Consider the following 23,260-nt stretch of genomic DNA (forward strand, 5'->3'; position numbering starts at 1 on the left):
GTCGTCTGCGTGGTGACGTCATCGCCAGAAGGGCGGGGCCCCCCCACCCCGAGGCCTGAGGACGAGGATGGGAGGCCTTGGAACTGCTGGGGGTCTTTCCTAGGGCTGGCGGGAGTGGGCGGGATCCAAGAGCTCCTGTATTCCAGGCCCCTCGTTTTACCGACGCCGAAACCGAGGGCCACAGGAGGAGGAAAGACTTGCCCGAGGTCGATCAGGGAGATAGTAGAAAGGCATAGGCAGTGCACCTGTGATTTCATTGGTACTCCCGAGGGAGCAAACACCTACCAATGCGTGCACTGACCTCCTTTGCAAGTTTGAGCGGCTTAGATGTTGCCTAGGGTAGGGGCGTCCAACTCAAATTGCAACAGGGGGAGGGGGGTGTCAATAATCTGTTCATAAGGACCCCTGCGGGCTCCTATTGATTTAATCTTAAAATGCATTGTTGTAATCTATGTTTTATTGCAATTTTGTTTAAATATTTCCTAATTACATTTTAATTTGGTTCCTGCGGTGCGTTTGACGCCTCTGGTCTGGAGAGTAAAGGGTCTTGTCCAGGGTCTCACAGCCAGAAAGTGTCAAAATCTTCACTGGAACCAGGTCTTTCCAGCTCCGGTGAAAGCTTCATATTCCATTCCTGCTTTAGCCTGAGTGAAAGATGACATCCAGGACTTCTTGATGGCCATCTTAAAGTGTGGGTCTTTGGAAGCATGTGAAGCGTAGCTGCCATGGTGGCACACCACATGTACTAGTTTTCAGTGAGTGGGAATGCTTCCAAGGTGAATTGTGATTGAAAATCAGAGACACTAGATTCCTTTGAGAGGAGCAACCTCTCCATCCCTAAATTATATAAATCAAGATATGAGACCATCTCAGGAAACCCCTTTACTTTCAGAATGTTTGTTGGGCAGGAGAACACAGAAGGGCTCCTAACACTAACAGGTGTTCTAGCACAGGTTCATTTTGATCCAGGAACACAGCTCCAGAGGGGCTAAATAAGCTTACTTTATTCTAGTCTAGTCTTCTGAAAAGGGTTGCTGATAAATAGGACCACCAACTTCTACAGCATTCCCTAATCACTCTTCTCATAGGGACAGGTGAGAATAGGAGTTGAGTACAACTCCTCATCATCTAAACTCAATGGGGGCAGGCTGAGGCAAACACAGATTTCCCCCAAGCTTTGATGGGGGCCAATCAAGGTAGGTACATGCATTCCTCTTTGCATTACCCAAATCCCCAGAGTGGGTTCCCCATTTACTGACCCGTGCCCACTTGATTTATAGAGCAACAGACAAAGAAGGCATCTTGCCAACGTTAAGCTCACGGGTTAACTTTATCAATATCACCATGACCTAGCACAACACACGTGTACATTGTGTCACCCCTATATCTCACTGAGCAAGTGTAGTGGAGATGTTTACAAACCATAACCGGGAGGAATATTATCTCGGATCCTACAACTACTATCTAAAAAGGAATAACAAAATCCTCCTTACACACACTAAAATCCACCTTACTTACACAGAATTTCTTTTGTCCTTTTTCCCTTGCATCTTCTTTTAGAGTTTAGCAGGCAGGGAAATCAAGATTTCTCTTTTCCCAGAAAAGTAGTTTATAATAGCTAGCATTTATCGACTGTTTTAAGGTTTGCAAAGCACTTTAAAAATTTTATCTCGCAACACTGGACAGTAGGTGCTATTAGTAACCCCCATTTTACAGATGAGGAAAGTGAGCCAGACAGAGGTTGCCCAGCACCACACATTCAGGCTGGATTTGAACTCAGGTCCCACCTGACTTCAGGTCCAGCGGTCCATTCACTGTACCACTACAGTTGCCTTCTACCTGTAGCAGAATCTGGCAGAGGTAGAAATGTATATGTCTGCTCAGCCCCAGTGGACAATTGGGTTCAGTGTTTGTCAACCCCAAATTCCTTTGTACTAGAGGGGGGATTTTTAATACCCCAGGTAGCATGATCCCAGAACTTAGCCTTCTAGTACTAGATTTGGAAATTGTTTCATGGTTAACTAACTCCAGGTTTGTGTCCATAAGTTTGAGCATTTGGGCACCAGCCTCCTAAGGGAGACTTCCCTAACAGTGTGCTTCTTAAAGAAAGTAGATCACAAACATAAGATCACCTTGCTGTTAAAATCTTAGTGGAGTATGCCACAAGGAGGGCAAAAGATCTGTACCTTGCAAACTCCATTACTAACTTTTCTGTAACTCATACAGTGTAGGCCTATGGGAAGGTGACTGCCTGTTCAGAAGCCCATCTCACACAGTTTATATTCTTTCCGGGTGGGATATTTTAACACTTTCTGTGTTTCTGTATCTGTTCATGGGCTTCTGTTAGTCCTTTGTGTCTTATGCAATTTCTATGGTGGTGAAATAAAGTCTGTCCCATACCCAATGTCAGAATTGTACACTGAGCTCCTGTATGGGAGTTAGGGACCTTTAACACACATTTGGGGAAACCTAGACACAACCTATACTTAAGCTTTGTCTTAGAGATTTCTCTGAAGTAAAACTCTAATGCAGAGAGAGGCTTAATGAGCCTAAGAGAGAAAGAGTCTTGGAAGCTAGACCCAGTTTGTATTATGTGATCAGAGAGTTCATAGGGAGTCCTGGGCCACAGGTTACCAAAAAAAATATATATATATATATTATATATATATATATATAATATATATGTATATAAATGCCAAACTTAGAAAACTGTCTGGGTGTTGGGGATGAAGACAGTGATTTGTATTAATAAACAAGACACTTTCCATTCCCTGCCTATATTCAAGAGCAGATACAATTTTCAAAACCTCCTTTCATATGCAATTTTTTTTTGAGTCCACACATTGCATAAAGTGAAGCATAACTGTACATATCCTCTTCCCTTTTCATTGCTGTAAAAGTTTTGAACTTCATGGTCCACTTGGAGAAAAACTAGAAACCAGAGCTCAGCTCTAAACAGACCTTTACAGGGAGAAGGTTCAATGTTCTATTCCTACATCTAATTATATGAGCTTTTTCTGGCTACCATGAGTTACCAGGAATATATAGATCCAATGATGTCAATGACTGAGGCCTTATTCATCCCTTAACCCACATACTGCCAGAAAATGATGAATGCCCTCCTTATTGCAAGGCTATCTTTTGTCTCATATGTACAGAGAAACCACTGTGCCCCAGTCAGAACCAATACTCCAGGTTTCATTCCTATCATATGTTTTCTCAAAGATTCCACAGAGTTTGGTATAGAACAAAACATACTTGTTTCAAACACACCTTCCAGAGTCCCCCTTTACAGACTGTACAGTCAATTCTGTCCTTACCTCCAGACTGCCCTTCATGTGGTATAGTAAACAGAGAACTGGATTTAGAACCATGAAAACCTGCATTCAAAGCCAAGTCCTGTTACTTACTACCTATGTGATGTTCATTAATTTATTCCACAGGAATTTATTATGTGCCTAATATGTAGTAGGTACTGTGAAATGAAGAAACATGTTCTGATGGGGGACGGAGACAACATGTACACAGATGGACAAATTCAAAGAACATATAAGGTAATATACCAAGAGAATTAGGATAGGCTTCACATAGGAGGTGGTATAAGCAGGCGCTTAAAAAAAAACAACAAACTAGGAGCTAGGTGGTACAGTGGATAGAGCACTGGCCCTGGAATCAGGAGGACCTGAGTTCAAATCTGGCCTCAGACACATAACACTCACTAGCTGTGTGACCCAGGGCAAGTCACTTAACCCCATTGCCTAGCCAAAAAAAAAAACCCAAAAAACTAGGGATTCAAAGAGGCAGAGGAGGAAGGCCATGGTAGGCATGCAGGACAACTTATACAAGGACGCAGAGATGGAAGGTGGAACAAGTTCAGGGCCAGTTTAGTTGAATATGTAGTATGCATGAAGGAAAATGTTGCTTATAGGAAAATTAAGCTGTGAAAAGCTTTATGTGCCAAACAGAGGAGTGTGTATTTTATCCAAAGTACAGAGCCACAGGAGGTTTTGGAGCAGAGGAGTTAAGTAGTCAATCCTGTGCTTTAGGAATATCAATTTGACAGCTGTGTGATTGTTTGAAGGGAGTCATTTGAGACAGTAGACCAATCTAGCAATTGTGAGAGGTACTGAGGACCTGAATTAGGGTAGTGGCAAGAAAAGGATGGAGTTGAGGGTGAGAAAGAGTCAGGGAGAATTTCAAGTTTGCAATCTGGGTAATAAGGATGGTAGTATCTTTAACGGAAAAAGAAAGTTAGGACTTGGGATGGGTTTGAGAAGGGGTAAGTGGAGAGGAGATAAGGTCCATTTGGGGACATGTTGAGTTTGAGATGCCTATGAGACATGTAGTAAGTTATGTTCAAACAGCAGTTGGTGATTTAAGACTGGAGCTCAAGAGATTGGGGATGAAGATATAGATTGAGGAGGTATCTTCATGGTGAGCAATCAAAATGCATTTATTAAGCATCTTTTTCCAGTACTGTACTAGGTGCTGGGATTGAAATAAAAAAGTTAGGGGCAGCTAGGTGGTGCTGCAGATAGAGCTCCATCCTTGGAGTCAGAAGGACCTGAGTTCAAATCCAACCTCAGACACTTGCCACTTACTAGCTGTGTGACCCTGAGCAAGTCACTTAGGCCCAATTGCCTCATGGGAAAAAAATATACATATATATAAAAGTTAGTCCCTCTCCCCCACACCCCAGCTTACATTATATTAGGGAGATAACGCATAAATTGAGGATTGATGCTCTGAGAAGGGAGGGGTAAAATGAGAAGTGGACAGTATGTATGTGCATGTGTGATGTCGGGGTGATGGCAAGATGTCTGCATTGAGGGGGCCTTGGTGTACTGGTGGATGGCTAGCTGTATGAGATAAAGCATTGTCTAGAGTTCTGAGTCATCTAGATAGATACAAGGGCACCTAGTACTTTGAGTACTGATACTCTCCTCTACAGGCATTTCCACCCCAGAGCTGGTCTCTAAGATAAGTGCCTTAACTCCTCTGAAATGTAGAATTGGGTCTCTAGGGGTCATAGTGTGAAGAAGTGAACAGCAGGGTAGGCAGTGAGATGCCCACACTGACTAGGTCATAGTGATGAGGTAAATGATAAGGTGAGATGAAGCCTGCTCTGGAAGATATTGAACCCATAATAGAAGGCCCAGGACGGAGTGCTGAGAAATAACCACTCTTAAAGAGAAAGCACACATGGATGATGATCTTAGCAAGCGATGGAGGAGTAGACAGGTAAAAGAAGAACCCCAAAAGAACTGTCAGGAGAATCCATGGAGGAAAAAGTATTCAGGAGAGGCAGTAGTCAACCAGTTCTCTCAGGGTGATGGCAGGGGTTGACTACTCCCTCCTTCAGAATACTTTCTTCTCTTTCCAAGAAAATCCAGGCTGGAAAAAGTATTCAGAAGGGGGGTAATCAAGTATCAAATTTTTTTTTTTTTTAAGGCAGTTGGGGTTAAGTGACTTGCCCAGGGTCACACAGCTAGTAAGTGTCAGGTGTTTGGTCTGAGGTCACATTTGAACTCAAGTCCTGACTTCAGGACCGGTGCTCTATCTACTCCATCACCTAGCTGCCCCTTCAAGTATCAAATTCGGAAGAAAAGTAGACGATGAGGATTGAGAAAAGCCCATGATTTAGCCATGATTGCTAAATAACCTGAAAGAGACCAGTTTCCTTTGAGTAACAGAGGAAACCAAATTGCAAGGTATTGAGATGTTAATGAAAAAGGGGCAGGACTTCTGGGAGGGAAGAAGAAGTAGTGAGGGTGAGCAGCTTTTTCTAGTTTGGCTATGAAACAGAGGATAGGTATAGGATTATAATTTTGAGTAATGGTAAGGTCAAGTAAAGGGTTTTTCTGCAATTTGTTTTTGAGTTTTTTGGTAAACTTCAGGAGAAGACCTGAAGATGTTTGTAGGAAGCAAGGAAGGAGCAAATAAAAAGAGTTTGAATATTAGCAGGGAAGGTATTGTAAGGGTAGACACAGGAAAGGATGGGATCAAGAGCACAAGTAAAGGGGTTGGCCTAAGTGAAAAGAGCCAACTCTACATTAGATACTGGGGTAAGAGCGACCTTAAAAGTGAGTCATTATCTTCCTGAGCTTCAGTGTACTTAAATGTTAAAGGAGGTTGTTAGATTAGATGGTTTCTAAGGTCCCTTCAACCTCTAAGTCCCATGAATAATTGTCCATTATCTTGAGTGCATTCTTCCTAGAGTTATCGACATTATTAATATTCCATGACAGTGAGAATATAGATTTCCACAAGTAACCTTTAAGTAGACAAAATTATTGAAAGGGCAGCTAGCTGGCGCAGTGGATAGAGTGTTGAGCCTGAAGTCAGAAGACTCATCTTCCCAAGTTCAAATCTGACCTCAGACACTAACTAGCTGTGTGACCCTAGGCAAATCACTTAACTCTGTTTGCCTCAGTTCCCTTGTCTATAAAACGAGAAGGAAAAGGCAAACTGCTCCAGTAATTTTACCCAGAAAACCCCAAATGGGGTCATAAAGAGCCAGACACAACTAAAATGGGTCAACAAAAATTATTGAAAGGAGGCAATGTGGTACATTGGAAAGTGTGGGAACTAGAATAGAGAACCAAGATTGAAATCCTGACTTCCACTTCCTAGCCATCACCTGGGATAAGTCGCTTCACTTTAAAAAACACCAGATGGATTTGGAAGGAAGGTAGTGGCTGTACAAGGGGAAAGTAAGGTGGGAGTGAGTACATTCCAAGCATAATGCACTTGTGCAAAGCACTGTGAAAAAGAGGGAATATTTTGGACAACACAGAATTTATAAAAGAAAGGTAATAGGAAATGGACTGGAGAGATAGGAAGGAGCCAGATTGTAAGGGCCTTTAAATGACAAGTTGAGGATCTATCCTAGAGGCAACAGGGAACCACTGAAGAATTTCCATGATCTGATCTGTTAAGAATAATGGTTCCTACATATTAGTAGCTTATATTTATATAGTACATTCCAGTTTGTGAAGTGTTTTTGCATATGTTATCTCATTTGATCTTCATAATAACACCAGGAGATATGAATTACAAGTATTATCCCAATTTTACAGTCAAAGAAACTGAGGCTAATTGGCATAAATGACCACATGATTAATAAATGGCATAACTGAGGGAGTTTAGCTCTTTCCACTGTAATATGGCATCTCATGCAATACAGAGACACTAGGACATCCTGGCACAACGCTCAGACTCACTGATTGACCAATCTGGGAAGGTTTGAGGATTTGTGGAATCTACTAAACATTTAAACCCAGCATAGTGTGCCCACATCACAGAAGGTGCTGTGCTCTGAGCAAAGCAGAATCACAGTAGCACAAAGGAAACATGAGAAGCGCAAAACTAGAGACATTTCCATCCCAAATGTGCCAACAGACTATTTATGCCCAACCTGTGCTAAAGCCTTTAGAACTCATATTGGACTGATCAGCCATAGTTGAACATATTGTACCTCGATCCCAACATTGTGATATTATCAGTCCTCTTCAAGTTCAAAGGATGAACAAGAGTAAAGCAGTTTCCTAAACCAGTCTATGCTTTCACAATACCAAGACTGGTCAGCCACAAACTCAGCAAGAGCTCAAGTCTGGCTTAATAGTGTAGACCCAATCCTGGGTAGTTTAGAACAGGGAGCAAAGAATGGTTTTTGCATTTTTGAATAGGATAAAAGTATTAGTTTGCAGGCACACAAAAATAGGCAGCTGAACTCTGGCCTAGAATATCCTCCAGAATAGATTGATGGCTACACACAGTCATGGAAGGTTCTCAAGTTCCCTTAATATACTCTAGCAACTAAGCACTCCATATTCTTCTCCATGGATACTCAGCTTACTAAATCAATAGTGTACCCTGGGATTGGGACAAAGAATCCATTCTACTTTACCTGAGAAAAAATAGTTTAGAAGAGGAAACCAAACCCTAGGTTTCATCTTACCGTTGGGTAACTGGATTGGGGTAGGGGATTGTTCCCATAGGCTCAATATAAATGGTGACTGACATCAGGGTTTGGAAAAAATCCTAAGAGAATCCAAAGTCTCTTTCCACAATCCTGAAGCCAGAGAGAATAAAAACAAAATAGTCTTTACTTCCTCCAATTAAGTATATACTTATCTATTTCTCATCTATATCCTTGCAAGAGAGTATAAGCTTCTTAGGTAGGATTCTGGAAAGATGGCCTGAGGTCAGAAAATTCCAAGCTTTCCAAATTTTCCCCACAAACAAGATAAAATAGTGCCTCAGGGCCAACATAGAGTAAAAATAAGAGTTGGTTGTCCTCTCCAGGGACAACCTGAGAAGATCTGAAGAAACCCAGGTGAAAAAATTATATATATATGCATATGTAGATATAGATAGAGGGCACAAGGTGAGTTGAAAATGAAGGGGTCCTATCTGGAGAATAAAATTAAGGGATGAGAGGGGAATATACTAGGAGAAGGAAAAAGGGAGAGGTAGAATGGGGTAAATTATCCCACAAAAAAAAAAACAAAAAGAAAAGGCTCTTACAGTGGTGGGGAAATGGGGGAAGGTGAGAGGGAACGAGTGAATCTTATTCTCATAGGATTTGACTTAAGGAGGGAATAACATACACACTGATTTGGGTGTGGAAATCTTACCCTACAGGAAAATAGGGGGGGAAGGGGACAAGAGAGTAGGGGAGTGATAGAGAGGAGGGCAGATTGGGAAAGGGAGTAATCAGAAGCAAATACTTCTGAGGAGGGACAGGGTCAAAAGAAAGAATAGAATAAATGGGTGGGTGGGATAGGATTAAGGGAAATAGAGTTAGTTTTTCACAGCATGTCTACTATGGAAGTGTTTTGCATAACTGCACATATATAACCTATATTTAGTTGCTTGCCTTATCAATGAGGGTGGGTGGGGAAGGAGGAAGGGAGAAAATTTGGAACCCAAAGTTTTAAAAACACATGTTTAAAAAAAATGTTTTCACATGCAACTGGGAAATAATACAGGAAATGGGGTACAGAAATCCATCCAGCCCTACAGGAAAATTGAAGGGGAAGGGGATAAGAGAAGTGGGGGAGAGATAGAAGGGAAGGCAGACTAGGGAAAGGGGTATTTAGAATGCATGCCATCTTGGAGTGGGGGGAGGGGAGAGATGGGGTGAAAATTTGGAACTCCAAATCTTGTGGAAGTAAATGTTGAAAACAAAAAAATAAATAAATAAATTGCCATGAAAAAATAAAAAAAAGAAAAAAGAAAAAGAAACCCAGGTGAAGTGTAAACACCTCCAGGCTAGTTCCTCTGAAATGGCAAGTAGTGAGCTCAGGGGCTAGCAGATTTGGGAGATAGCCTCAGGCCCAACCACAGGAATTTTCCCCTCCCAGGCAACTGTGGAGTCAGGCATCTGAGCAGAGTAAGATTGAGGGAACCTCTGCTATGGGACACCAGACCCAGCTGTGCTGAGATGTAACCTTGGGTGAGAAGGCACGCACTGGTTGAGTGAGTACAGAAGCAGTGGGGCAGGGACACAGCTGGCTTACAGGAGGGCAGAGCTCTCAGTTTTGGTTCTAGGACAGAGAGGAGAACGGAAGAAGGATCTGAGGCCAGAGGTACCATCCCCCATACCCCAGGACTAGAGGTGATTACAATAAGCTGCTACAAATTTTTAAAAAATGAGCAGGCAAAGGAGAATGGGCCTAAGTATAGAAAGTTACTATGGGAATAGAGAAAACTGAGGTTCATCTTCAGAGGATACTGAAGCAAAAAAAAACTTTTCCTACCCCAAAGAGTAACATCAAATGGTCACCTGCCCAAAAAAGAATTCACAGAACTTAGAATGAAAAAATAGAAGAGAATGTGAGACATCTCATGAGAAAAATTGATCTGGAGAACACATCAAGAAGAGATATGGTGGAGCCAAAATCAGAATCAACAAGACCTAACAGCGGCAACACTAAAAGACCATATAGTCTTGGAACAATATACATTGAAGAGCAAAAGAACTGGGGCTGTGGCAGAAAATATACCCAGCAAAGTTAACCATAATCCTGAATGGAAAAAAAATGGATTTTCAATGAATTGCCAGACTTTCAGGATTTTGTTAAAAAAAAAAAAACCTGAACTTAATAGAAAATATGACATACAAAATCCAAGAGAAATATAAGGTACACATCAAAGACTAATTACAAGGGACTCAATAAGGACAGACTGCTTAATTTTTATATGAGGAAATATAAATTGTATGTCTGTTATTAGTCATTAGATAGTTCGAAAGATTAGGGTAGACTTAAGTATCATGTGATTGTAAAAGGTAAAAACATTTAGAAGGCAAAAAGAGTAATTATGTGAACGAGGTGCAAGAGAAAGAACTGACACAGAGGAATTAGATGGGGGAGGAGAGGTGGTAGTTCTAGAACCCTACTCTCATCAGGAATGGGTTAAAGAGAGAACAATACATATATATCTAGAAGGGCATAAAAGTCTTCTAAATTCAGAAAGAAATAAAAGGCTGTGGGGATGGGGAGAGGAAAGAGTATAAAGGAGAGATTTTTTGAGGGAATTCTACTCACGTCAGATCTGAGTTAAAGAGAAAACAATATATACATTTAGAAGGAGATGTCTTCTAAATTTATAAAGAAATAAGAGGGTGAGGGAACAGGATAAGAGGCGGGTATAGAAGGGTATCTAGATTAATGGAAATGGGATAAAGAGGCAATAACATATTTGGAAGACTATGAAAGTCTTCTAAATTCAGACAGAAACAAGAGGGTAAGGGGAAAGGGTAGGGGGAGAGGATAAGGGAGGGATCTTTGGTGGGTGGGGTAGGTTAAGTATTAAGAGGATAAAGTAGTGGTAGAAGTATAGGAGTCAGGAGAGTTAGGAAATAAGAGATACACACAAACATAAAATAAAGATCAGAAGTAGAATTTATTGGGAGGAAAAGCAGGGGTAGTAATCATGATCTCAGACAAAGTTAAAGCTAAAATAGATTTAATCAAAAGAGGAAAACTACATTATATGTCAGCCATATTAATCAATATTGTTTTAGACTATTCAAAATAATTAGACAGTATAAGGTTGGAATATTGCTGTGGTGTAAGAAATGATGAGTTGGTGGACTTAGAAAAATATGGACACTTGGACTTAAGAAGAGGTTATCTACCCTCAAGAGAAACTGAGGACAAACAAGTATAGTACAATTTTATATAGATGTATATGAATGTATGTCAATATATGAGTATGATTACAGATATCTAAGTATATGTATGTATACATACACACACATATATAATATATATCTTCACTTAATTGTAGCCTTCTTGGAGGGAGAGGAAGGGGGAAAAAAAAAGTAAAAAGTGTACAGCAGAGAAGAAAAAACTTACAAGGAAGCAAAGATGACCAGCTCTGAACAAATGTATAGTATTAGATAGGCTTTCTTGAAATGGAAATTTATTGCTGTATATTGTTAATCCTTTCCTACATTTTGCTGTGCCCATGGCAATACTTTTTTCCTTTTATTTTGTATTTAAGTTTAAAAAAAGAATGTAAGCTTCTTGAAGACAGGGACTGTTTTATCATCTTATCATTTGCATTTAGCACAATGCCTTAGACACAGAAGCCACTTAAATGCTTGTTTGAATTAGTTCACTTAGGCCCAGACATATAAAGCTGGAGAGCATTCTAGAGATAATTTACAAGAAATCACCTCATTTTACAGATGAGAAAACACACCCAGAAATGTAAAATTAACTTGCCTAAACTCATATAGGTGATAATTGGAAGAACCAGGATTTTAATCCAAGTCTACTCCTGGTGAAGCCAATCATCTTTCAAATGTACCAAGCTTTATCCAAGAATACACTCAATTCAATTAAAAAATGTTAATTAAATACCTACTCTGGGTAAGGTGCTATATTAGCCCCCAGGGATACAAAGCTAAAAACAGAATAGTTTTAATGAGCAAATCAATGACATTCCTTTTAAAGACTTTTCATGTTTATTATCTCATTTGATTTTACCAACAGCTAGCATGATGAAACCTGACAAATCCTCATTTCAAAATCCCCTAAATGCAGCCATGGTGTAAAGGAAAAAAACGGGCTTTGTAAGCACATCCATAGATAAACAAATTGAGACAAATACAAATCACAACAAATACTAACACATGTCCTTTTTGTGATACTTGGGGCAGGACAAAGCATTAGAACCAAAGGAAGAGTAGTACTCTTTCTGCCCAAAACTCATTCCAAAAATGTGTGTTCATGCTCTTTCTTCTTATTTAACTTTTGTCTAAATAAGGTACACTTATGGAAAAGCATCAAAAGTATTCAACAACATGTTTCTAAGCCCATGTGCATTTTTATTTCTATTAACAGCTACTATGATATGTAAAATAAATTAATTAAAAACAAAGGGGAAAAGGCAGAGGTTTCAATATTTTATTCAAGTTGTATTTTTAAGTGGTGGTAAGTATAGCATTTGGAGGGGAAGGCATCTAATTCCACACAATATGGAAGATTCTAAAATATATCCATTAATTACTAAAAAAAAAAATTAGTGTGAGAATACAACAGAAGTCCAATTTTGATTCCAAATGATGTCACTATGTGAGCACAGTTACACAGACTCTTCCCTGCTTATGGTTCTGTGTCCTAGCAGCCTCTTTTTATGTAACTCAGCCAAAGTGAATGGAACCACATTGAGACTGGGAATTAAGTACTACATATTGGCTTAATCACATCAAACTGGCTCCACAACAAAAGGGTACAAAATGGACACCTAAAGGACTCTGCAGACAACTTTTGGCAGAAGTAACTAATCAAGGCTGGAACAATTCATAAGGATTTGACTTAAAAAAAAAAAAAAGTCCTCTTTTCAGACAAGTTTTCACTCCATCAAGGAATGAGCCTCTTTCTACCCACTTAGGATAGATATGTAGCCAAGTTGACTGCAATGGGCCATGAATTCTCAGGGAGTAAAATTTCATTCATTTAATCAGTCCACATTTGCTAAGTGCCCACATGTCATTGCCTTCCACTAGCAGCTGCCTCTAGATAAAAAAGGTGGCTCAATGCACCCTTTCAATCCTTAGAGAATTCTGAAAGCTGTTGTGAGAATCATCACATATCCCCTCAAAAGCCTGGAGCTGAAAGGACCTTTTTTCTTAGTCGGGTTTCTTCTGTATCTCTGAAAGGATAACACTTTAAAGCTGCGTCATCTTTAACCTGGAGGTCTAACATGATTGATACATAGCAATACTTGCGTCCCAGACATACAACATGAAAAGGTACACTAATTTCTGAAGGTAGCTATCCTGCAAAATATTTTAAAATTAAGTGATTATACAACTTCTTTTATGCTTGAAATTCCAGTCCTAGACCAAGCTTGTGGCCACCAGCATTGACATTCTTGCCGTCCAGCAAAGCTGATAATGTCAGTTTGATACCTATAGTGCAAACAATTGGGATAAGAAGAAAGATTTCATCAATGAAAGATTAAAATATTTTACATAAACTATAAAAAAATTCAGAACCTCCCATTAGAAATGTTCTTTGAGGCAGAGACAGTATCTTTATCTTTTAGGAAGAACTCCAAGCATACCAAGTCACACAAATATATTCTGGTTGACTGGCCGCATGTGTAGACTATTATGTAATGAAGTTAGGAAGAAAAAAAGTTGGAATTTATTGGAAACACTTTTGAGATAGGGACATTAAGCATATGGCAACAGTTCTCAATGTGCAGTCTGTGGACTCCTAGGGATCACCAAGAATCCTTCAGGGGTTCTAACAAACGTGTTATTTGCCCACTAAAAAGTCCCTCCCTTTTCCAATTATGTTTCAATATGAGGACAATTTTCTTTAAATAGTTCTACCAAAACAAAATATCACAACAGATTGAATAGAGAAAGAATTATAAGAATTTAGCTATATTCTATTAAACCAGTCATTATAGAAATTTGCAAAAATATGTGAAACAATGACACTTCTAAATTTTTTTTTGTTTTGGAAAATATAGTTGATTTTTCATAGAAAAATTATGTTATTTGCATTAACATGTAATGGACTTATTTTTAATGAATTAAGTATTTGTGAAATATATCCATTTTTATTCTAATATTTTATAAATTTTATTTATATTTTATTATCAATAGTTAATTATTTATTAATTATTATTACAATTATTAATTGATAATTAATAATCAATCATTATTATCAATAATATATTTCTAATATTATCAGCAGATAAAACCCACATAAACAAAAACTCTTCAGGGTTCTAAATGATTTTTGAGAGTGAAAAGAGATCCCAAGAGCAAAAATTTTGAGAACTCCCTAACAGGAAACTCTGTGAGAAAATTCCCTCTACCAATGCAGATCAGTACCCTTTCTGTAACTTAAAAGTCTTAGACAGTTGTCTACAACACTGAAAGGTTAATTAACTTGCCTATGGTCACAGTTAGTGTATATTAGAGATAAGATTTGAATTCAGGTCTTCAAGTCTGTATCCATTGAATCAGTGGTGTCAAACAAAAAGAAACTACTTGCTGCATATTAACTTAGAAAACCACACATTAATATTTTCTATGTTGTACTGTATTTTTATTTATTTTGTCAAATATTTCCCAATTACATTTTAATCTAGTTTGAGTTGCACTCTGGAGTTTTACTGGCCAAAGCAGCCTACCAGCTGTGAGTTTGACATCTCTGTGCTACACCATACTGCCTAATGATAATAATATTCAAATGGAACAGTGATCTCACTGGTGTGAACAATACCTGAACAATAAAGATCACACCTATTTGAAGTCTGCATGCCTTCCACAGTTTTGGTTAAGGTCCTACCTTAAGTTCACCACAATTAACTCACATGTACTTGGTGCTTTAAGATTTATATGTCACTTAAACCTTCAAACTGTTATTTTTCCTCTCAGCTTATTCTCCTCTGAAATTCCCACTGAATTTTCCATGTTGTCTGGCACAACCAAGTGCACCTGGGTCCATTACCCTCCCCTTATCATTTATGTCCCAGAAACATGTCTTATGCAATGAGTAAGAAGTATCTTGTAACAACTAATTTCCCACATTTGTTCCCACATTTTTTCCAATATATCTAGTATAGTAGAACCCATCAAGTCTTAGAATTTACCTTGACTGGATGCATAGAGTTAAGAACACTGAGTTTAGACTCAGCAGATGTTAACTCTAGTCTAGTTGACATTGACTTGTTGTGTGACTTTGAGCCCTCACCATTTCTGAGCCTTAACTTCCTCATCTTCAAAAATGAAAGGGTTGGGCTAAATGATTTGTAAGGCCTTTTCCAACTCTGAGTCTATGAATTTAGGACAAGAAGAAGAAATCAGTCACATATCTAGCACTAACCAGTTCCTTGGAAGAGCTTGAAATACTAACTAAATCTAAATGGTTCAGCAGGATAGTCAAAAGACTTGTACATAGGTCAAAGGAATAGAATAAGGATATCTTTTTCATTTCTGGTCAATAATAATGGGGATTACTTTTAGGCTGGTGCTGAGAATCAGAATTCAAAGGCTAGAGACCATAACTTAGGAAAAGGGACCTTGGAGGTCATATAATCCAACTTGATTTTACAGATGAGGAAATTGAAGCCTTGGGGGTAAAGTGACTTACACAGGGTAACACAAGTAGTGAGTATCATAGCCAGGATTCAAACCCAATTCTCTGCTTCCAAGTTCAATGCGTTTTCAACTGCTCCACTCTGCCTCTCAAATGACATCATTTAACCTCATTATACTAATGGTGAAACTGAACTAAAATTGTGAAACAATTTAGCTTTAAGTCTTACCATGAGTCAAGGGCAAAGCCAAAACTAGAGCCTAGTTCTCTTGACACCCACCTAAAGGTCTTTCAAACCAAACCCAAATATAAAACATTACAGAAAAATCCCACAACCAATAATTACAACACAAAATATTCTTACTGTTGACACAAAAAGTGGATTTCATACACAAATAACCCTTACCTGGTTTTAGAGTCTGGGTGTAACCTAAGCCTATCAGGCTAGAATTGTTCACTTTAGCCTATTTAGAGGAAAAAGAAAAGAGTTAAATGTTATAAAGTGAACTAGAAAGTTTTGATCATCCACCAACTCTGGGTTTCAGCACAGAATGACTTTCTTCTCATGTTTATGGAACACATAAAATACAGAATTCACGAAAACTTGAAATTAGCTCTTAGAGGGTGAATGCAAAATAAGTATTCAAATGTTGTGTTTAAATCAATATATGTAACAAGCCTTGAAAACCTGATTTCCAAGAAAAAAAAACATGCATTTCTTCATTGTTCCTAGAAATATAACTTTTGACAATCACCTCATGAAGGATTAACTGTGTTTTAATTATTGAGGTCATTCTAAATGATGTGATTCCTTGTTTAAAATTTCTAAGTAAGTATGACTTCAGATGGCCCAGGTAGGTGATAATGACTATCTATTCATTCCAAACCCAGACACAAACCAGTCACTGGTGAAATATAAAGAATTGATTGGAGGGCATAGGTAAGAGACGGAATGAAGGTGGAAAAGGTATAGAAAGCACAATGACATTTGCTTTCCTTCTCATTCCTCCCCCACCTCCTGCCACCCTAAGGGAACATGGCTGGGGTCATCTTTACTCATTCCAGGAAAGAGAGTTACAAAGGACAAGAACTGTTAACACAGCATATGTGGCAACATGAGACATTTCACTAATGGCAATAAGGAGGCTATCCACCAGAGAAAAAGGCTTTTTAAATACTTAATGAGTGCTGTTTTTTTTTCCTTTGTCACTAGGGAAGGCTCATGTGAAACAGAGGAAGAGGTAAATCAAAGAATGACTTATTTAAAACCAAAAGTAATTAATAAAACTTATTTTAAAAAATAAAAATAAAAGCATGTATATTAAACCTTAATGCATGCTACAAGCTCATTAAGAGATAAAGGACAAGTCACTGAAACCAAAGCCCAGTGTTCCTGGAGCACACAACAGCTGAATTTAAAAATGGCAAATAGTTCTACATTTCCTTTCAAGCTTGTGAAGACACATGTACTCACAGAGAAAGAGGCATCAGGGTCAATCTGATATTTGGCTGCTATTCCAAAACGAGTGTTGCTATTTCCAGCTGTCCAGGCTAGGTTGACAGCAGTTTCCAACTTCTTGTTCACCTTCTGATAAATGGAGCCCCCAAACTCTGTACCATCATTCCTGTAACCAAACACAGGAAACAAATGGCAAAATGCCATTTGGAAGACCCATAAAATGTATCAGGCACTTCATAAATACATATGGAGCTGTGTTGAATTGAAAAAGCTTATCATAGAGAATTTTTTAATGGGCTAAACTTGTCATAGGAATTTTGAATAACATAGTCTTTATCAAACTTCACTAAGAAGGTATGTAATGATATCCTGCCAAAAACTGGACAGAAACGTGAGTCAGGGAGGATCAGAGGTGAGAGGAATACTATTTCAGTCACATGGGGGCTGCTAGAAGACAGCCTAGGTTTCTATAATGAAGCCAAACAGCCACATGAACCAAAGTTAACATCTAAAATGGCAAAACATACAGGAGTGGATAGATGGTGGCACAAAAGAGACACAGGAATCCTACCTTGGCTATAGTTGACATTCTGAAATATTGCTCTCAGCTATAGCTGAAACTTCTGAGCATTTTTAATATTAGCTATATGTCATGACTTCCAGAATGGACTGCTGCAATGTACTCTGAAGAGTGGCAATGAAATTTATCCGGGGCTGCCGTTGCAGTAGTAGCAGTGATGGAAGAAACTAATTCTTACTCTAAGCTGTCACCACTTAGGCACATTGAAAAGAGGATTGTGAAAATCCAGTAAGAATTTTCCATTGAAATATGCTCCCACAGTTTTGAGACTCCATTTTAAGAATTTTAAGTATTTTAGGAATTTTTTGTATGGTATTATTTTTCTGTTCTGTAAAACTCAAATGAAACAAAATACTGATTTGAAAAGCCTTCCTTAGCCTAGTCCAACCCACTATCTCCTATTGCTTCAAGAACATCCCTTAAATTGATTTCCTCATTGTTCTCACACGTGCCAGATTTATATCCAGGTTTGTTTTTCTTTATTCATATTGCTAAAAACCCACCTGCAAGACTTGTCTCACTCCCCCCCCCATTGATCTGATTTCTAAACATGCTGCTATAAATTTCCAAAATTTCAAAAAGTTCAAATTTCCAAACCCCTACTGCATTTCTGATTTGTTCTATTTTATTTTGTCTATATGATTCTTGTTAGTGTTGCCCTCCTCACAGAACTATAGCCTAAACAAGGGAATTCATCCTCCATGATCCAAAGCGTCCTTAGCACAGGATTAGGCTTACATCACAGGACCAGAGACTTGGAACTGGAAGGGATCTTACAGGTCATCCAGAACTCACATTTTAAAGAAGAAGAAATGAGGCTAAATGACTTACCCAAAATCACACAGTAGTAAAGTGTGGCACAGGGATCAAACCCTGGTCCCCTGCCTTCAAATCATTCTTTCCATTGCTGCCAAGTAGGGATTACAGGAGCCAATTACCTGCCTGATGGATTATCCAGGCTTAAGCCTGTCCACATCTTGTAGCCTGAGAAACTTGGGTTACCTCTTATTACCCAATTGATTGTGTCTTTGATGAAAGTGGGAGGGATTTCAGGGGGGAGTGGAGAGCTCCCTGCTTTGAAAACCAAAGTTAATATTTCATCTATCTTTCTAAGATACCCAAGAGATAAAAAAGGGCGGCGGGGGGGGGGGAACCCTTCAGAGATAAAGAGAAAACCTCAACATCCTCACTTCCAAAACCTCAAGATTTTATCAAGGTGGGTTTGGTCTTCATCTTTTTTATTCTTAGTGTCAAGGGCCAAGCTAGTCACTTCACAGGCACCAGTGAGCTCCAGCAGCTCTATCAGTGTACTCTTTATTGTCAGAGTGGTCCATTCTGGAAGATAGAGATGTATCATTCACTATACTGTCAAAGGTCAGAGCTGGAAGGGGCCTCAAAATTCATCTAGTCTGACTGGACTTGACCTCATTTTGCAAAATTGGAAATTGAAGCCCAGTAAATGCTCAACCAATGCTTGTTGACTGGCTTATTTCTGAGGAAGAACAGCAAAGCCTATGAAAGAATGACTTGCTTCCTCTCTCTTTCTCTACCAAAATATGAACAATTCCCCAAACTGGCCCTTAAATACTTCCATAAATTTAAACTGGAAAGAAACATTCCACTGTTCTAGTTCATCATTCTGACAGTTCCCAAGAAAGATTGGATCTGGTTACGAGTTTGGGCTGACTGCTATCCAACCAAGATTAGTGGTTAAAGCAGCATACCCGTAATCAGGAAGAACTAGGTTCAAATCCCACTTCCAAAACTATGTGACCTTGCCCAAGTCACAACCTCTATTAATTCAGTTTCATCACCTACAATATGGTGCTAATAATATCTGCAGTATCAAAGTACTTTAGGGAATTGTGATATTCAAATGAGATAATTTAGAGTGCTTTGGGAGAATGTAGAATGCATGCCGTTTTGGGGTGGGGGGAGGGACGACATGGGGAGAAAATTTGGAACTCAAAATCTTGTGGAAGTGAATGCTGAAAACTAAAAATTAATTAATTAAAAAAAATTTTAAATGGAGTGCTTTGTAAACATTAAAATGCTGTGCAAATATCAATTATTACTTATTACAAAATCCTGATTGCAATCTCAAAAATTACCAGCCCTCAGTCATTAAGGAAACTCCATTCAGAATTCTAAAATGGTCTATGAAATTTGGTAAAACTATGATATTCTGTCACAGAGTATAAAACTGGGTTGACCCATTTAGGAGCTAACTTACAGCTTCCAAACATTTACACGTTCCCAGGCATTTGTTATTTGAAAACTACTGAGAGATCAACCCAGAGCTGCTTAAGGCAAACTGGGCAGGAGAAAAGAGTACCTGGAGAGACCACCGATTGATGCACCTTTTTGAGGTCTAACAGGAGATGAGATTTTCTACAGCACAAGTGGGTGTCTCATATGTCATTGGAGTGCTAAAAACATTTTTGAAGGTCTATCTACAAATTTTTATTTTTGATTTAAAAAAAAGCCTCAGAAAGAACTGGAGAAGCCTTCAAAAATGTACTTTGTTTTGTTTCTGACATTGAATATAAAGGAAGGAACCTATGAAGAGTCAGAAACACATGAGCAAATAGGCCCCAACTGTAACAAGGAGCCTAACTACTAGTGACCTCTGCTGGAAAGGGGGAAAAAAAAGTTTGTGCTTACCTCACTATATCATATCACCATGACTACCTTCCGTCAATTGAAGGTCTGTAACTCTTAAGTTTCTCTGCCAGTTCCTTCTTTCCTACGCCAACTTCTTTCTCAGGGATAATTTCTAACTATTACTTACGTCTTCTTTCCAGTTTACCATCTGTCTGGTGCTTTTGCAACCAATCTGTCATTTTGTGTTCACAAAGTAATACATTTGTTGTTCTTAGTTCACAAAGAAAATACTGTCTGGAAGTTTTATCTCCACAAAAACAACATGGACTAATCCTGAGACAAAAATACAAATATTTTGCCAATAAGTGCTAAATGCAGCCTTCATCATTTCCAACCAGGGATGAGAAAGAAAGAGGAAAGGACAGGAGCAAAGCTTCTTGTCCTTTTTGACTCACACATTGGTGTGTAGCTGGAATTCATCGGTCTTGTAGCCAACAGCAAAGTTGCTCTGGGTCACCCGAGATTTAGAAGTTTCAAAATTCATCTGGTAGCCTGCCAACCAGCCCTCATAGCCAAGTACCACAGCTCCTCGTATTGAAGGTCCAGAAATATCAAAATCCATGTCACAGCCAAGATTGATATGTTCCCGCTTATATCCTGACTTAATCTTAGCACTTTTTTTCCTAAAGGAAAAGAAAACAGGGTTATCATCTTCACAATCAGCAATTAAATATAGCATAACAGCAGTTATACCCCATATGCAGATTTCAATGGATATATTACTACATTATAGTAAGTATACCTAGAAATTCAGTAACATCCAGACTTTAGCATTAGAGGAAAAAGTAACAGTGGAGAGTACTGGATCCAGCAAAACCTGGGTTCCAATCCAACTGCCACTACTTTAATATTTATTAATAACAACTACCACCCAGGGTTATTGGGAGGATATTTGTAAAGGTCTGGCTGACTCCAGGCCCAGTACTCTATCCAATGAGCCACCTAGCTGCCTCTATGGCTAGGAAGACCTAGGTTCAAATGCAGCCTCAGACAATTACTAGCTGTGCAACCCTGGGCAAGTCACTTAACCTCTGTTTGCCTTGATCCACAGGAAAAGGAAATGGCAAATTACTCTAGTATCTGTGCCAAATGAGAAAAAATAATTTTAATACAATACCATTTGATTATTAATAATAATTTGTAATATTCCCTTCTCTGTCAAAAGGGGCTTTTGAAGCCCCTCTTGTCCAAAAATATTTATAGCAGCTCTTTTTGTGAAGGCAAAGAATTGGAAATTGAGGGAATGCCCATCAATTGGGGAATGGCTGAACAAGTTGTGGTATATGAATGTAATGGAATGCTACTGTGATATAAGAAATGATGAACAGGCTGACGTCAGAAAAACCTGGAAAGACTTGTATGGTCCGATGCTGAGTGAAGTGAGGAGAACGTTGTACACAATAACAGAAATGTTGTACGATGACTAATGTTGATAAACTTAATCCTTCCCAGCAATACAAGGATCTAAGACATCTCCAAAGGCCTCCTGATGGAAAATGTTATCCATATCCAAAGAAAAAACTATGGAGTTTGAATGCAAATCGAAGTATACTATTTGCTATTTTTTTTTCTTCTGTTGAGTTTCGTTTCCTCTTTCTGGTGGTTCCTCCTATTGGTTCTAATTCTTACTTACAACATCACTAATGTGAAAATATGTTTAATAGGAATGTATATGTATAGCCTATATCAGATTGTGTACTGTCTTGGGGAGGGTGGTGGGGAGGAAGGGGGAGAAAAATTTAAAGCTCAAAAGCATATGGAAGTGATTGTTGATAAATCAAAATAAATTAATTTTAAAAATAATACAAAAAAAAAAGAAAAAATAAAGAGAAGCCCCTCTCAGAATAAAAAAAAGTCATAAGCATTTCAGCTCTTCTCAAGCCACCTGGGCTGGGGCCCACCCAACTAGAAACCTGACTTCTGTCTTCCACATAAACAGGATCCAGACTGAGTTAGGTTCTTCCCTGAGGGGAAAGAGCTTCAGTCCTTGCTCTGCTTCATTAGTTTAGGGCAACCCAGCTCATGAAGGACAAACCAAACTAGAGAGAACTTGATCAGGATGCCCAGACTGCTGAAGGGGGCTCATACCAGACCCATTCTCAGCTAACCTCCACAAAAAAGTGGTTGGGAGTGGCTGAGGGCTCTTAACCCACCTCCTCATTAAATGTCTACTAATTAGGGTTGAGTTTCACTTACCAGGGGATTTCCCTGTCAAAAGGAATACATCTGAGTTAAGGTTTTTCAGAGTCTCCCTTGGTATCTTTGATTACCAAATCACTGTCCATTAATTTACTGATTGGCCAGTCTACTTAATAAATTTATTTTTATTACCCAGAACTTTATGCTTAGTTTTTACTTCCAACACAAGAAATCCCCATGAACAACATTGGCATGTCATAAAGAGTTGGTCATGACTGAACTGAACAACAACAACAACTATAACCCTTAAAGTGCATATAAATACCAGCTATTAATATTATTTTTATTTGTGAGCTCTGTGAGCACAAAGTCCCTTAACTTTTCTGAAATTTAGTTTCCTCTCATCTCTAAAATGGGGTTAATGTTGCCTTGTAATAACAACCTCATGGGACTGGGGTTGTGAGGTTCAAATGAGACGACATATGGAAAATACACCAAAGCACAATTAAAACATCAGCTGTGATTTGGAAAGAAGATATGCCAAGATAGTCCTTAAGATGACATGAAGTAAAATGCATACGCTAGGAAGTCATATTTTGATAATCTTTAGGGTTGCTGAAATCTCACTGAGGATCATTCCCCTAACTTGTGAAAATGAACACATCTTAGTGATGTAAACAGAGTATCTAATAACCAGAATGAAACCAAATCAGACAAAAGCACTGATGCAATAGCATAATAGCAACAATGTCTCTGACAATAATTTAACCTTACCGCAATTCCCTGAACCCTGTAGTAATTTTCTAACCCAACCTACTATGTATCCTATTGCTAAACATT

At 38.7% G+C, this 23,260-nt stretch overlaps 1 protein-coding gene across 2 annotated transcripts in view; it reads right to left on the reverse strand.

The window, feature by feature from the left end:
• Nucleotides 1-12,408: 12,408 nt before the first annotated feature.
• VDAC1 (voltage dependent anion channel 1) overlaps nucleotides 12,409-23,260 on the reverse strand; it is a 36,159-nt gene continuing 25,307 nt past the window's right edge. For both annotated transcript variants that reach the window (XM_027849221.1, XM_027849222.1), the window contains exons 6-9: nucleotides 20,677-20,904; nucleotides 17,053-17,203; nucleotides 15,985-16,042; nucleotides 12,409-13,429 (exon numbers count right to left, since the gene is read on the reverse strand). In XM_027849221.1, the coding sequence (XP_027705022.1) occupies nucleotides 13,338-13,429; nucleotides 15,985-16,042; nucleotides 17,053-17,203; nucleotides 20,677-20,904 (529 nt within the window). In that variant the 3' untranslated portion in view covers nucleotides 12,409-13,337. The remainder of the gene's footprint in view (nucleotides 13,430-15,984; nucleotides 16,043-17,052; nucleotides 17,204-20,676; nucleotides 20,905-23,260) is intronic.

Source organism: Vombatus ursinus, unplaced genomic scaffold (assembly GCF_900497805.2).
Source record: "Vombatus ursinus unplaced genomic scaffold, bare-nosed wombat genome assembly UNPS02007284.1, whole genome shotgun sequence".
Taxonomy (NCBI): Eukaryota; Metazoa; Chordata; class Mammalia; order Diprotodontia; family Vombatidae; genus Vombatus; species Vombatus ursinus.